At 36.6% G+C, this 16489-nt stretch overlaps 1 protein-coding gene across 4 annotated transcripts in view; it reads right to left on the bottom strand.

Moving 5' to 3' along the window:
- MYO5A (myosin VA) overlaps window positions 1–16489 on the bottom strand; it is a 189223-nt gene that overhangs the window by 111496 nt on the left and 61238 nt on the right. For all 4 annotated transcript variants that reach the window (XM_077881132.1, XM_077881135.1, XM_077881134.1 and 1 more), the window contains exons 2-4: window positions 14678–14788; window positions 11187–11358; window positions 8764–8908 (exon numbers count right to left, since the gene is read on the bottom strand). In XM_077881132.1, coding sequence (XP_077737258.1) covers window positions 8764–8908; window positions 11187–11358; window positions 14678–14788 — 428 coding nt within the window. The remainder of the gene's footprint in view (window positions 1–8763; window positions 8909–11186; window positions 11359–14677; window positions 14789–16489) is intronic.

A 16489-nucleotide genomic window follows, 5' to 3' on the forward strand; every position in this document is an offset into this window, starting at 1 on the left:
GCATAATAACCTGAACAAGTTATTTTCCTCAGTTTCCTCACCTGTAAAGCACAGGTGATGATGTCTGCTCCCAGGGATATAATGAAAATTAGAGGTAACATGCCTGACACCATGCTTGCACACAAAGGCATCTAAACATTCTAGCTATTAATTAATAGAAGTTAATCCACCTTTATATATCATACATAAAAATCCTCATCAAGTAGGAGATATTACTTCAAGTCTATTTGCATAAATGGGATACTCGGTACCACGGGGCAGCCAACTCATTGTTGGTAGCAGGAGAGATTTTATAATCTAACAGCCAGCAGGCCAATGAGCCTCAGCACAGTGAAGCATTCAGAGACTGCCTAGCCAAATGAAAGAAGGAGTCACCCTAAGAAAAGGCCTAGCAATAAGCAGTCAAGAATAATAAACCAGATGAGAGGCTAAAGTGGATGAAAAGAGAATGCAGACATAAGACTTCATAACAATGACTGAGGACAGTAACAGCCTATATTTAAATACTTAGCATTTTTAAAACTGCATACTTTTCAAATTTTTTACTTAAAATGTTATATTCATATTTATATATTTCATATATTCATATATTCATTTCAGGTGTACAACATAGTGATTCAATAAGTATGTTATGCTGTTCAGAATGCTTTTATTTTTATTCTAAGATTTTAATTATTTATTCATGAGAGACACACAGAGTCAGAAACATAGGCAGAGGGAGAATCAGGCTCACTTCAAGGAGCTCTATGCAGGACTGGATCCCAGGACCCCAGGATCATGACTTGACCCAAATGCAGAGGCTCAACCACTGACCCAACCAGGCGTCCCCAGAGTGCTTTTATGTTTAACATCTAGTATAATTTTCACCTGTGAAGTATGCATGACAGGTATTTTTTTTCCCTTGTTGGGGAAAATAATAATATAAAGAGGTCAGATGGCTTAACCAAGGTTAGTGCAGAGATCTATGAATGACATCACATACATCTCCTGGTTTCCAAGAAATTTACTGGGGAAGAATCACTTGTGTCAGCTTTGCTTAGAGGATAGATAACTAAAATGAAACTCCAACTCTTTCTTCTCCCATACTTCAACCCACATATACAACCTGCTCTTCCTTCAATGTCTTCTGTCTCAATAAATAGCAACTCCCACCTTTCAGGTGCTCAGAACAAATACCTTGCCGCCATCTCTGATTCTCTTTTTCTCTCATACCCTCACATAAGCAAGCCTCTGTCCATTCTTTCTTAAAAATATATCCAGAATCCATTCATCTACTTTTATTTTCTCCATTAATATCTTCTTCAACTAGACAATCACTATTTCTTGCTTGGATCAATACAAATACCTCCTAACTAATCTCCTGGATTCTCCCCTTGTCCCACTATCAACTGTTTCTTTTAATTTTTGCTTTTGTTTGCAAAACCTGTAAACTGAACTCACCTATATGCTTTACTCAGATTCACCAATTGTTTAGGTTTTGCCTGTTTGTTTTCTTAACACCTCTGTTTCTCTTATTTTCATTTTTTCTGAAATATTTAAGAGTGGGTTACAGACATGATGCCTCCTATATAATTTTAGAGTACTATATTTCCTCAGAACAGTGATGCGCTTTTACATATCTACAGTAATCAAAATCAGGAAATGTAACATTGATATAACAGTATTATTTAGTCCACAGTCTATATATTACTATTTTACCAATCATACAGCAATGTTCCCTACATCATTACCTTCCCTCCCTTATCATCATGGATTCAATTCAGAATATTCATTTTAATTGGCATGTATCATTCATATCCTTTAATCATAAACAGTTCCTTAGCCTTTCACTTTTTTTTACTTTTGTAATTTTGAAGAGTATGTACAGATATTTTGTGGAATGCTCCTCATTTTCAGTTTTTCTAGTGTTTCCTCCTGATTAGATTCACGATATGCATTTTTGGCAGCAATTTATGGTCGATTTTTATCATAGCTGCAAGATCAGGCCATTCCTCTGCTCCAAATTCACAACCAGAGAAGTCAAATTTGCTATGATACCCCACATGGCCTTTTAGGGTCCTTGCAGCTGATGATCTCTCTGCCTGGAATATTCTTCCTCAGATATGTAAATTACTTGCTTTATCTTTTCCTTCATGTTATTACTCAAAAGACAGCTTTATTTTTTATGGAGTTAGATAAGTTTGGTATCAAAGTCTCTAAGGAAAAACAAACCTCTGAGGACACCCAGGAAAATAATGAAAAAGAACAAGCAAACTATGAGAGAGTTTAATGAAACCAAACATTAAAAAATACTATAAACGGGTGCCTGAGTGGCTTAGTAGTTTAAGTCTCTGATTCTTTTTTTTTTTTTTTTTTTAAGATTTTATATATTTATTCATGAGAGACAGAGAGAGAGGCAGAGACATAGGCAGAGGGAGAAGCAGTCTCCCTGCAGGGAGCCTGATGCGAGCGAGACTCGATCCCAGGACTCAGGATCACAACCTGAGCCGAAGGCAGACGCTCAACCACTGAGTCCCCTGGTGCCCCTTACTCTCTGATTCTTAATTGGAGTTCAGGTCTTGATCTTGGGCCTATGAGTTCAAGCCCCACACTGGGCTCCACATTGGGCATGGAGCCTACTCAAAAATAATACTATAAAGCCACTAAAATTAAAACAGTGTGGTACCGGGACATGAATAGATAAAGGGAGGTCAAAGAACAGAGCCAAGAAATTGACCCAAAAATATGAGAAAACCTAGGATATGCTAAGCAGCATCTGAAATAACTGGGACAAAATGGGTTTCTTAATAAGTGATGCTGGGATAACTAGATAGCCATTTGGATAAAAGATAAATTTAGATTCATATCTCATATCATACAAAAGAATAAACTTCAATGGAATCAAGGATCTAAAGGTACATTATAAAATAATACAAAGACTATAAGAAAATATGGATGAATTCTTCTTCTACCCTGGTATAGGGTAAGGTTTTTAACAATGACTTAACATCCAGAGTAATAAAAAAAAAAAAAAAAAAGACTGATAATTTTGCATCAGAAAAAAAAACAGCATAGGAGCACCTGGGTAGCTCAGTGGTTGAGTGTCTGCCTTTGACTCAAGTCATGATCCCGGGGTCCTGGGACTGAGTCCTGAATCATGCTTCCCACAGGGAGCCTACTTCTCCTTCTGCCTACATCTCTTGCCTCTCTGTGTGTGTCTCTCATGAATGAATAAATAAAAGGTTTTAAAAAAAAAACAGCAAAACAAAATGTAAAGAAAACTTATAAATCGGGGGGGGGGGGGATATTTGTAATATATACCATAATCAAAGGGCTAATATCCATAATATATCTTTTAAAACTCTTCACATTTGGGATCAAAGGACTAAAAACACAATAGAAAAATTGAAACACACATGAATGGACAATTCACCATTAAGAAACAAACACATTAATAAAATGGTTCTTAAACATATGAAAAGATGTTTAGACTCACTCATATTTAAAGAAATACAAATGAAAACAATATTGAGATACCACTGGAGAGTGAAGAATTAAGAAAGAAAGACTACACGCTTTTTGTTGATGAGGCTATGAAAAAGAAGGGACTGCAGAACAACTGTGGCAGAAATACAAACCAGTACAACTCTTCTAGAGGGAATTTGGTAATACCTACAAAACTACATTTACACCTACATTTTGACCTAGCAATACCACTTTTAGCAACTTACTTGAAGCTACTTTCTAAAAATACAGAAATACATATGTACAAGGTTACTTATTACAGCACTGTTTATAGTTGCAGAATGTTGAAAACAATCTAAATGACCACTTACGAGAAAGTGGGTAAATAAACTAATAAAGTGGGTAAGATAATGGGCAGCCCCGGTGGTCCAGCAGTTTAGCGCTGCCTTTGGCCAGGGCATGATCCTGGAGACCCGGAATCAAGTCCCATGTCGGGCTCCCTGCATGGAGCCTGCTTCTCCCTCTGCCTGTGTCTCTGCCTCTCTCTCTCTTTCTCTTTGCCTCTCATGAATAAATTTTTAAAAATAAATAAGTAAAATATGTTTTTAAAAAAGTGGGTAAAAAAAAAAGTGGGTAAGATAAGAACTAAAGTAACTTTGGAAATCAGAACTTTATATTCCATAAGGCTAAAGACAAAATGAATTGGACACAAATATTGTACTTGAGTGGTAAATTTGCTTTTCACAGGAGTGTGGGTTACTATTTCTGAAACTACTTTATGAATATTCTAAGATTCAGCAAAGAAGTAAATATACTGTGGATAATAAGAGCCAGGTTTCTCAAGAACAAAGAAAGGAGATAAAAGGAAAAAGGGAAAGCAAAAATTAAAACTGCGGTGTTTAACTGGAAGTATCAATATGAACTAATGTTTCTTAATATATATACAGATAGACATAAACAGATATAGATGTTTGTGTGTGTGTATGGAAAGATATGCAACTGTCTCATATTTAAAGAAAGGCAATTTAAAACAAAACTAGGATACCATTTCTTACCTGTTGGTGTGGCAAAATTTTAAAAGTAAGACAACACATTCTGTTGATGAGGCTATGGGGAAACGTTTATTTCCTAGGTCTGTATACCGAGCTTAGAAATGATGCCCCAGGGATCCCTGGGTGGCGCAGTGGTTTGGCGCCTGCCTTTGGCCCAGGGCGCGATCCTGGAGACCCAGGATCAAATCCACGTCGGGCTCCCGGTGCATGGAGCCTGCTTCTCCCTCTGCCTATGTCTCTGCCTCTCTCTCTCTCTCTGTGACTATCATAAATAAATAAAAATTTAAAATAAAAACACTTGAAAAGCTTTTTAAAAAAAAAAAAAAGAAAGAAATGATGCCCCAGCAATAATGAGCACACTTAGCAGCAAATCTTGGTTTCTAAGTATACATCCCCTCAAAAAAGGAATCAAGGGTCCTTGAAGAAGTGGCTGATTCCAAGGTAGGGGCAAGGAAATTAGAAAATGAGCTACATGATGCTAGAAAGTAAGGAAAAAAATTAAAAAATAATGGAGGACAGGTGAAGGGACACTTGAAAGAGCTCCCAAAGGCCAAATTTGAGAAAGTTTGAACAAAATAATGAGAGAATAGAGAATAATCCACAGAATAAAATAAATATCTATGAGTCTATATTGATACAAATAAAAAATAAATAAATACTAAATAAATGGGGAAAAGTAATAATTCTCCCTTAGAGTAGAATTACTATTCATACCTGTAGAAGAAATGATGGAAATAGCAAATGACCACTTGACAAACACCACAGTATTAACTGTTGCAGGCAAAACTCATCAATGGATGTTAAAATTAGTAAGTGAAAGTATCATGAGAAACAAGGTGTTTGCATGGTCTCAAAGTATTTTCCCATAATATACTTATTAATTTAAAGTTTAGTAATTATAGTAATCTAGTAGATACTTCCATAACCAAGTGATCAAACTTAACATTCCCAATAACTGGCACCTTATATCTCCTCTGTATGATGAAGGGTACATCATTTCTATAAGATTCCTTACCCAGATGCATTGTTAACCTCAATCTAATCAGGAGAAAACCTTAAACTTTCCAGAGAGGAAGGATTTTTACAGTCTGCCTAATTTTTCTACTGCTGTGTCCCCAGGGTCTACGAGATAACTGGCTAGTATTCTTCCAAAGTGCCCAAGCCATGAAAGAAAAGAGGACTAATGGACAGTCCTAGATTGCAGGAGCCTAAGGAGATAGAACTAAGTGCAAAACATAATTCTAGATTGGATCCTAGACCAGAAAAAGGACATCAGAGGGGAAATGATGAACTGTAAACAAGGTTTTAAGATCACTTAATATTATATTAATGTGAATTTCTTGGTTTCAATGATTGACTATGGCTACATAGCATGTTAACATTTAGGGAAACTGTACGTAGGGTATATGGTACCTCTGTATACCATTTTTCCAAGCTTTTTGCAAGCTTAGGATTTTTTTTTCAGTTTAAAAAAAAAGAGGGGAGAGGGGAGGCAGCTTTACAATGAGGCTTTCCCTGAGCCTAGTACATAGGCTTTCTACTAACATTCCTTACCTACTTCCCTAATTTAACTTACCAGAATAGCATTTATTAATATGTGACAACTGTGTATCTTATTTATTTTTATTGTTTATCATGGCTCACTTTGTGAGGTTAAGAATTTTTGTCTATTTTGTCTCATTTGTTTGCTGTCCCCCATATCCAGGACAGTGTCTGGATGGTGTTCAGTGAAGGTCTACTGAACAAGTGACTATATCTTTCCTGAAGATGTACAGGGCCTCTGGGAATACTGATAATGTGAAATTCCAGGATTCACATCTGATAAATAAGACACATCTCAACTTGGTGAGGAATAAAGTGACAAGAAAGGATCCTGCAATACCTATCTGGATGCCTAGAAGACACGGTCTATTTAGCTGCTGTAGCACATTTTGTGTGTACAGATTTTTTCATATAAATGGTAAATTTATCAAAACTGATTGAAGCATATTTTAAAATTGCCTTAAAAAAACAAAACTGAGTAAAGGGGAAAGAAACAAGCCAATCTGTAATAAAGAAATTACACTGATTGGCTAAGTCACAGGGGAATGATGAGGGGGGGGAAATGTTAGGAAACCAAAGTAAATCTAGGGTTGAAAAGCCAGAAATATTCATATAAATCTAACGCTAGTCTCATGTTTCCTGTACCAAAAATGCTAAGAAGCAAACGTTCATATTTAAGGTCAGTATTTAAAAAAAAAAAAAAATAAGTTCAGTATTTTTGAAGAAGTCCTCTAATTCTCTATGAGCAGTATAACATTCATCAGAGACAATTTTTAGGTCCTGGCACTCCATGCAATTCTCTCTCTGCCCAGTAGTTCTCTGGCTGTACTTGTGTGGTGCTAACATTATACTGCAATGCTCCAATACTATACAAGTCAAATACTGGTGGGCTTTCTAAATTTACGGGGAAAACTATGCTGTTAGGGATGCCTGGATGGCTCAGTGGCTGAGTGTCTATCTTCGGCTCAGGGTGTGATCCTGGGTCCGGGCATCAAGTCCCACACTGGACTCCCTGTGAGGAGCCTACTTCTCCCTCTGTCTATGTCTCTGGCTCTCTCTCTGTTCTCTCATAAATAAATTTTTAAATTCTTTCAAAAAAATTATGCCGGGACTCCTGGGTGGCTCAGCAGTTGGGCCTCTGCCTTCAGCTCAGGATGTGATCCCAGAGTTCCAGGATTGAGTCCCACATCAGGCTTCCTGTGGAGAGCCTGTTTCTCCCTCTGCCTACGTCTCTGCCTTCTCTCTGTGTCTCTCATGAATTAATAAATAAAAATTTTTTTAAAATTATACTGATAGATGGAATTTAAAAGCCTAAAAAAGTAACATTTCTGGGGCACTTGGGTGGCTCAGTCAGTTGAGTGACTCTCATTTTGGTTCAGATCATGATCTCGTGGGTCATGGGATCAATCTCCCCCACCCCACCCCGTGCAGCTCCACACTCAGTGAGGTATCTGCTTGAAGATTCTCTCCCACTGCCCCCCTCCCACTGCTTGCACACACGTGCGCTCTCTCTCACAAATCTTTTTTTTTTTTTAAGTAACTTTTCTTACATTTTTGTCTCTCGTTCCCATTTGATAACAGAATCTGGTATAATACAGCATGTTATGTAGTACAAAACTATATTTAGTCATTTTATGTTTAATATGATAGTATTTCATAGTGTTAGACTAATGGAATTTGAAAGCTAGTCTTCCTAGTTATGTGGCCTTAGGAAAGTTAAATAACTTCTCAGTGCTTAAGTTTTCTCATTTGTAAAATGAAAATTAATAATAATACCAACCTCAGAAGGTTGCTATGAGAATAAAATTACTTAATGAAATGGAAAGCAATTAAGCAGTGCCTTGCACAGAGTACTTAATAACTGTTAAGAGATTAATAACTTAGCGATTATTAGAAGTAATAGTATTTTATTAATAAAAGGGCATAATGACTTCTATGGACTCTGTCAATGAAATAATTTGAAAATTTTGTCACATGCTGGCCCAATTATGTACAAACACTCTCCCTGGTTGGAAAGGAGAAAATAAAACTTCTGCAGTATTACTTTTCTCCCCACTTCATAAATTGCTTGAGGGTTTTCCACATCACATTTATATATGCTGAGTCTTACCTGAAGAATGGAGAAATGAGTTAAATGTATACTATTCTATACATCCACAGTTTTGATTTACATTACATTATTAAGAGTATGATCTAGTCTTGAAAGTAGTTTTTTTTCTCTGGTTTTCTACTCTTAAAATGTTAGGCTTCCGTGGTTAATACCAAAGACATTTTACTGATGCTCTTCAGGATCACTGGTCTCTAGATCATAAGAGTAACATTATTAAATCAGTTTCCTTGAGGTTTAATTCTCTAACATACTGACAGATTTCTTCTTTTACTTAGGTCTTTTATTTCTAGTCTGCCACTCATTAGCTGAAGGATAGTAGGCACATCACTTAATACCACCAAATCCTTAAGACCTCTCATCTATAAACATAACATCTGTCCTTGCATAGTCACAGGATCAGGAGGAGATTCCAAAGGCAGTTTTTAAAACTGCATATCCTTTTATAAATATGAAGTTATTTTAATAACGCAGACCATCCAAAATAGTCAAGGCTGTTTATTTAATAATAATTTATCAGTTGCTCTTCACTGTATTTTAAAATAACTGTGACTCAGCAAAGAAGAAATTATCACATCTAGTAAGAGTCATGAAAAAATAAATCGAGCTTTCACCAACCTGGCCATTTGCTTGTAAGCTTCTTCAGCTACCGCAAAGATATGTGGATCCATATCACCCATATTCTGTCCACTATATGCATTAATAATATCTTCTCCATAAATAGGCAGCTGTTCATAAGGATTTATAGCTACTAGGACTATACCTGTGGGGGGGGGGTGTAAAAGCAAAAAAAGAAGTCAATGATATATTAATGGACATATCAAACTTGCTAAAGTGACCACAGTTAACACAAATTTCAATCTCAATTAATCTTGAACAAGTTGTTAAAGATCAAACTATGTTACAGGCTTCGCCTCTGGGCCTATTATACCTTGACCTAACTTAAACACCATTTAATTTTTTTTTATTTATTTATTTATGATAGTCACAGAGAGAGAGAGAGAGAGGCAGAGACATAGGCAGGGGGAGAAGCAGGCTCCATGCACCAGGAGCCCGATGTGGGATTCGATCCTGGGTCTCCAGAATCGCGCCCTGGGCCAAAGGCAGGCGCCAAACCGCTGCGCCACCCAGGGATCCCTTAAACACCATTTAAACACTGATCTAGGGGCAGCCTGGGTGGCGCAGCGGTTTAGCGCCGCCTGCAGCCCAGGGCGTGATCCTGGAGATCCAGGATAGAGTCCCACGTCTGGCTCCCTGCATGGAGCCTGCTTCTCCCTCTGCCTGTGTCTCTGCCTCTCTCTCTTCTGCTCTGTATCTCTCATGAGTAAATAAAATAAAATAAAATCTTTAAAAAAATAAAAAATAAAAAAATAAACACTGATCTAAACTCTTAAAAATAAAAACTATTTTCATAATATTTAAATAAAAAATTCCACTTCTAGAAATTTATCCAAATGAAATCATATATTCAAGCAAATTTTTCATAAAGATATTTATCGATATTTATCATATTTTTACTCAAGAGAGTGAAAAGTAGAAACAAAATATATAATAAAGGAAGAGTAACCAAATATTTTGTTAGACCCGTATGACAGACTATTATACTACTACCACAAATTATGTTTTTAAAGAATATGAAATGTTGTAGGAAAAAATGACACAAAAGTATATACAGACCGATTCCAATTTCATACCTATTTATACTCTCTCACATATGTACAGATACAGGATGTGTTAACATAATACTGGTTATTTTTCAGTAGTAAATTACATGTAGTTATTTTTCCTTTTTTATACTTTTTTTGTATTTCCTTAAATTTTATAGTAGTTGTATATTAATGAAATCCTTCATTCAACAAATATTTATATAGCTTCAAGTATGTATCAAGTCTTTTCTGAGTGCTAGATTTATAACAATAAATGAAAAAAGACAAATCTTTATCCTCATTGATTGTATATTCTAGTGGGAAATTCAGACAATTAACAAGATAAGAAAAATATATTTTTTTAAGATAAGAAAAATATTATAGGTTAGATAGTAGAAAGGAAAAAGGAGAAAAATTAAACAGAGAAAGGAGATGGAAACTAAGGAGGGGAGAAGGGGCTTACGACTTAGATGTGGCAGGCAGGGAAGGCTTCACTGAGAAGGTAATGTATGTGCAAGAAAAAAACAAACAGAAAAGTGAAAATTGAGGAACAGAAATATTTGGTTCATAGACAGGGAAGAAAACAGTATCAAGGATATAAGATGTGTAAGTTCTTTTAAGAAGAGAAGATAGCTGTCTCTGTCCAAAGCAGGGGAGTAAGGAAGAAATAATGAGTGGCTGAGTTGGTCACACGGAGTAAACAGACTTGGAAGGAAATGAATGAAATCCCAGACGTGAGCCCAGGGGAGAATGATCAGGGAAAGAAAGATAGGAAGTCAGTACTGAGAAGAGCCAGGGACAAGAGAAAAATGAAGGTTAAGAAAAAAAAGAGAGAAAGACAAGAAAAGGAAAAGGGGAAAAAACTCAAAAAAGTACACAGTGCTTCACTTCTAAGAGAAAGAAAAAGGATGCTGAGCTGGCTCACTGGCAGCTAATACCACAGCAAGCTGGGGCCCAGGCCAGTGCAGCAAGCAAGAACAGCTACTGTGAGTCGTCAGTCCTGCACTGAGAATAAGAGAACACTAAACTTCTCAAACCTGCACCAGAGATAAGTCTCTGGACATCTACTCTTCAAATAGCAGTTTTCATACGAGATGAAAGTAACTGGCAAACTCACTGAATTTGGCAGACAACTTCTTTAGGAGGAAGAAAAGTCAAAATATGGGCCCAGTTCTGTCTTTTTTCCTGAGCAAAATGACGATAAGTTCAAAGAGCTTATTCAGCACAATACGCAACTAGCTAATGAACATGGGAAGTTTTTTTTGATAACTCTGAAGTGATCTTCTCCCTAGGAGGAAATCCAACTGCAGCCTTCTTTCCCCACGCACAATGTTTCCATGGCTATGTCCATCAGAGGACAGAGTTCATTCCACTCAGACAGCAAGACATACTTACCACAATATGTATAAATAAGTTTGGAGTCAATAAAGCGGACTCTGAGATTGTGGAGCACAGCAGGTTCATGAAGATAGCTGAGGGCTGTGAGGTCATTTTCACCCACAAGTATGTCAGGGTTTCTCAAGTGAGGCAGTTCCTTGGTCTTTGGATCTAGACGATACTCCAAATCCTGAAAATGCACAAGATACAGCATCTGGATAAATCATGGCAATAAAAGTAAAAAGGTCTATGCATTTTGCTTATTTGTTATTCCTGATTTTCTTCTCAGCTATTAAATGCATTCTTTTCCTGGCATCTTCCAAAGCTACAGAAACTGCTGGAAATGGAAGTCTTCTTTTTCACTAGATGTATTAACTTGTATTTATAATTTTTTGCTAATATAGTTTAAGAAGCTTAGACTTTTTTAACCCAGTTACTGAGCCAAAAGTTTTTGCTTTTTTTTTTTTTTAGGCAGGCTGCATGATCAGTGTGGAATCCAACACAAGGCTTGAGCTCACTATCCTGAGATCAGACCCGAGGAGAACAGAGTAGGATGTTTAACCAACTAAGCCACCCAGATGCCCCTGAACCAGAACTTTTTAATCTTTCTTTAAATAACCATTTTCTTCCCCATCCCTCACCTGTGACAAGTGAATGAGCACTAAAGAATGGTTAAGAGGTTGGCTCTAGGGCAGCCCCGGTGGCGCAGTGGTTTAGCGCCGCCTGCAGCCCGGGGTGTGATCCTGGAGACCCGGGATGGAGTCCCACATCGGGCTTCCTGCAGGGAGCCTGCTTCTCCCTCTGCCTGTGTCTCTGCCTCTCTCTTCGCTCTCTCTGAATGAATAAATAAATCTTAGAAAAAAAAAAAAAAAAGAGCTTGGCTCTAGAGTCAGGTCAACCTGGGTTCAAATCCAGAAACTGGTACTTCTTTTGTGGTGTTGGGTATGTTACTGAATCTGAATCCTTCATTTGTAGAAAGGGCATAATAGAAATAGCTCACAGGAGTGTGATAAAAATCACGGCATGTAGTAAGTACTTGGGAACCCTAAGAGGTCCAAGAATCTCCTGAAATTAGGTATAAATGTGTATTTGTCAATATGTATAAATACATATATATATGTGTGTATTATTTTTTGGAAAGACAGTCCTTAGTTTCATTTGATTTTTAATGAGGTAATTGGCTCCAAAAGTTAAGAAGTACTACTCACTTTAAAGCCAAGGTTATACAGCTTTATGGCAAAGCCAGGCATGCAAATTGCTACTCAACTATGCATTAAGGGCAAATAACACCTGACAAGTAAAAAGGGAAAAAAATGAAATTTAATTGTAGAGAATAAACAGCTGGTTTTATAAAAAGTCACTTTTCTTAACATTGCAGAGATACAGAGCTCAAATGTTCAAAACAGGTTGGGATGAACCATGTTAAATGGAGAGGAATTTATCATCTGCCCCTCAACTTCTTCCTGCCTGTTAGGGATATTATGTCCTTTCCCAAAACTGACTAAAACTTGCACTGATCCCTGCAATACACAAAAGCCACTTCTGGCTATGCAACCTCAGGTGGAATTAATGTCTCCAAGCCTTGGCTTCCTTAACAGTTATAATATTACCTACCAACCTATACGATTGTTGTGAGAATTAACCTAAGAAAATATAGCTCACGGTGCCTAATGTGCGTAACACAGAGTAGTTGAATAAATTAATTATTTAATTTGGCATTCACGGCCCTCCTAATCTGGCCTAATTCTTCCCTGCCTTCTTCCCAACTAATCTTGCCTCTGTTTTGCTCTCTTGAAATTCATCCTCCATGCGACCACCAAGGAGTCCTTTCTAAAACACAAATCCAGCATCCTTCCTCTTTTAAAAATATTATAATCACCTCCCATCACATACCACTTGAAGTCCAAGAGTTTTAGGATGATCCCCAGGTGTGATCTGGTTCCCAGCCCCCAACCTCTTGCCAGTCTTGTATATCCTAACAACATGGAACTTGTGTAGTTCCCCAAATGTACATTACTGTGCATACCTCTCTGCCTTTGCATGTACTTTTCTGGATTCCTGAAATGCACTTCCCCTTGTCTACTCATTCTTCAGACCATGCCTCCCTGAGCCCTTACCTTCACCAGACTGTCTGACCACTCCCCACTCTGTCCTACTTTTGTTCCTTGCTTTTATATCATATGCCATACTATTCATAAATATATCTATTTCTCTACCTAATATTGATGTCAGAGAGCACCTTTTGCCACTTAACATGCTATACAGGAAGTACGTTAATATGCAAGCCTAGACCTAGAACACACATCTTTCTAAATCTCTTGCTCCAATCAATTTGTTATATTCACTATCTCCAAAATACATTCCAAACCTCAAAGGGTCTACCCCCTTTCTCTTTGTCAATCCAAATTCTATCTATCTTTTAAGATTCAATGAAAATTGTTCTTTCTTCTTGAAGCCTTCCCTGACAAAGCAGCTCATCATGAAATTTCTCTCTTAGGCATCCTAAAGTCATTATTGTCTTTACAACATTGCAGAGTGGTTATGAGCACAAATAATGAAGACAAATTTTCTGCCTTAAAACCCCAGCTTCATCCCTTAATACCTATACAATCTTGAGCAATCCCTCTGAGCCCTCATTTCTTCACTCATAAACTGGTAATAACAACAGCCCCACTTCATAGGACTGTTGTGAGGATTAAATGAGTTAGAGCAAGTAAAACACCTAGAACTATGCCTACCACATAGTAAGTGTTCAATACATGCTAACTCTCAGGATAGTATTACTCATTTGGTAATAGTTCATCATAATCTTTTGACATCTTTAATACTGTGGTGTTGAACTACTCTTTAGACTCTATGTCTTATGTAACTTTTCATGTATTTGTTCCTAGTTCCCTTGGCTAGACTATAAATTGTTTATGGAAAAATTAATGTCACAAAGTTTTTTAAGAAAATAGTATGGCATGCCTTGTCAAGTGCCGTGGAGAAATAAAAAAAGGTATTTAACTAAGATGTGTCTACCCATGCCATGAATGCAGACGGAAAGTACAGAAATTAGAAACACAATTGGTTTTATATTTTTCTAGTTACTGGCAAACTGCTTTATGCATAATAGCTTGTCAGTAAATATTTTTCAAATGATTAGGTCCAGCAAGTATCAAATCTCAGACTGGCTCCTTAAGCAATGTTTTCTTAGTCACTACGAAATTAATGCTAGCCTAAACAAAATAAACAGGTATATCTTTGGGAGGAATAGAAATGAATCTAAACCTAATCATAATAAATTCATAGACCACAATAATGGATTTTTAAAGTTCTGTCATTTTCATTAACCCACTGGTGTAGAAAATTGAATTTACTATTTTGCTACTTTTTTTAAATTTAAGTATAAATATTAGATTAGTTCAAAACGTAACTTCCAGCTGAAGTCAGCTATGCCACAGCAAACTCACACTTTTGAATTCCCTTCACTTTATGCGAATGATAACAAATAAAAGCAAAATTTTTACCTTTCCTTCCTCAAGGTGAAGCAGGAGGACTTTATCTCCTGGTTTATAATCTTTGAGCAGCTCTGCTGACTTCCAAACTTCCTCAGGATCAGGTATCCAAACTCTGGCAAACTAGAAGACAAACAGAAAAAAAATTAAACTAGCAAATCAATTACTTTATAACAATCTATAAACATTATGGACTTACTTATAATGAAACAATTTACAGAAGAATAAATCTTGGCCAATATTAAATTTAATATTTATTTATTTGTTTATTATGATTTTATTTATTTGACAGAGAGCTAGAAAGAGCCAGAGTACAAGTGGTGGGAATGGCAGAGGGAGAGAGGGAGGGGAAGAGGCAGGCTCCCTACTGAGCAGGGACCCCGATGCACGATCTCAGGACCTCATGATCGTGACCAGAGCCGAAGGCAGACACCCAACCAAGTCACCCAGGTGCCCTGAAATTTAACTTTTAAATTAGTAGTTGAAAAGTACTTTAGTCCCAGTAGTACCATCATGCCCATATTATTTAAAAAATATGCTCTGCCCGTTACCTGGGTGATGGGCACTGAAGAGAGCACTTGATGGGATGAGCACTGGGTGTTATACTATGTGTTGGCAAACTGAATTTAAATTAAAAAATGTAAAAATAAAATAAAAAAATAAAATTCAGTTGACGATAAATAAATTAAAAATATGCTCTGTACTGTGGTAATAATTTTATACTGCATGTAAGTCAAATCATTCTATTTTACACCTTAAACTTATATAGTGCTGTATGTCAATTCTATCTCAAAAAAATTGGAGGAAAAAAAGTTACTCTGAATAAACAGCTACAATTAAAGTTTGAATTTGCTTTACATAGTAAATGCTACCTGAAAATGTAATTTTAAGTAAAAATGTACAAATAAATCTATTTTTTCACTGAATGTTGAACTTTTAAAAATGTCAAAACATGAATGTGAAGCTCTGGTATTAGCGGCTCTGCCAGCTTCAACAACATAGCTCTCTTTTTATGGCAGGATTTACAATTTGAATCTTTGGTTGTGGTTTTCATCCTGTGTTCTGCAAAGACTTGGTGACTTCTCAAGTATTCCTTAGGGACCATTAAGGTGTGGAAAAGAGGAGAATAAGCTTGTGACCTGGAGCCACAGCTGTTTTATGGACTGGGCATCTGGAATTTCCTTTGAAGAAAGCTCTGCTGCCAATTGAAAAAAAAATTAAGAAAGCAATATTGTCTAGTATTTTGCCTTCATTATTATATAAAGAAAAGTGAAATGGTATATCTGATTAGCAGTAAGTTTGGCTCTCAGAACCTTAATATCATGAAAGAAGTATGGTAATCAATCATCAGGGCTTCCTGAACCAGCAAATCTTTAGCCTCAACTAGACATTCTCTGGACTTAAGCCAATTTGAGGCTTTGGGTCAATTTTGAAGAAAAAGAAAAATATACATTAACATGAATGAGTCCTCCAAACACCAAACCGAAGAAATGTTTTATGATTGCTTGGATTCCTCAGGAAGGAATCTCTCTTTATGTACATTAAACCTTGAAGCTCATTTTCAGGAGTATATCACATATAAAAATATCACCACCACCAGCCTTTCTCTATTTTATTTTCTTCAAGCTCTTATTATTACCTGTACTTACTCACTGTTCTATGATTGCTTGTTTATTTTCTTTTTTTATTTCTCCTCCTCCATTTGAATAAAGCTCCATGTCTGCCTTGTTCAATACTACATCAAGTGTCTACGTACATAGCCACTTCACAGCTGGGCACTTAGTATTTAATGGAAGAATCTCAAAATAAAGGGTATCTTCTTAA

The sequence above is a fragment of the Canis aureus genome, chromosome 32, assembly GCF_053574225.1.
Source record: "Canis aureus isolate CA01 chromosome 32, VMU_Caureus_v.1.0, whole genome shotgun sequence".
Taxonomy (NCBI): Eukaryota; Metazoa; Chordata; class Mammalia; order Carnivora; family Canidae; genus Canis; species Canis aureus.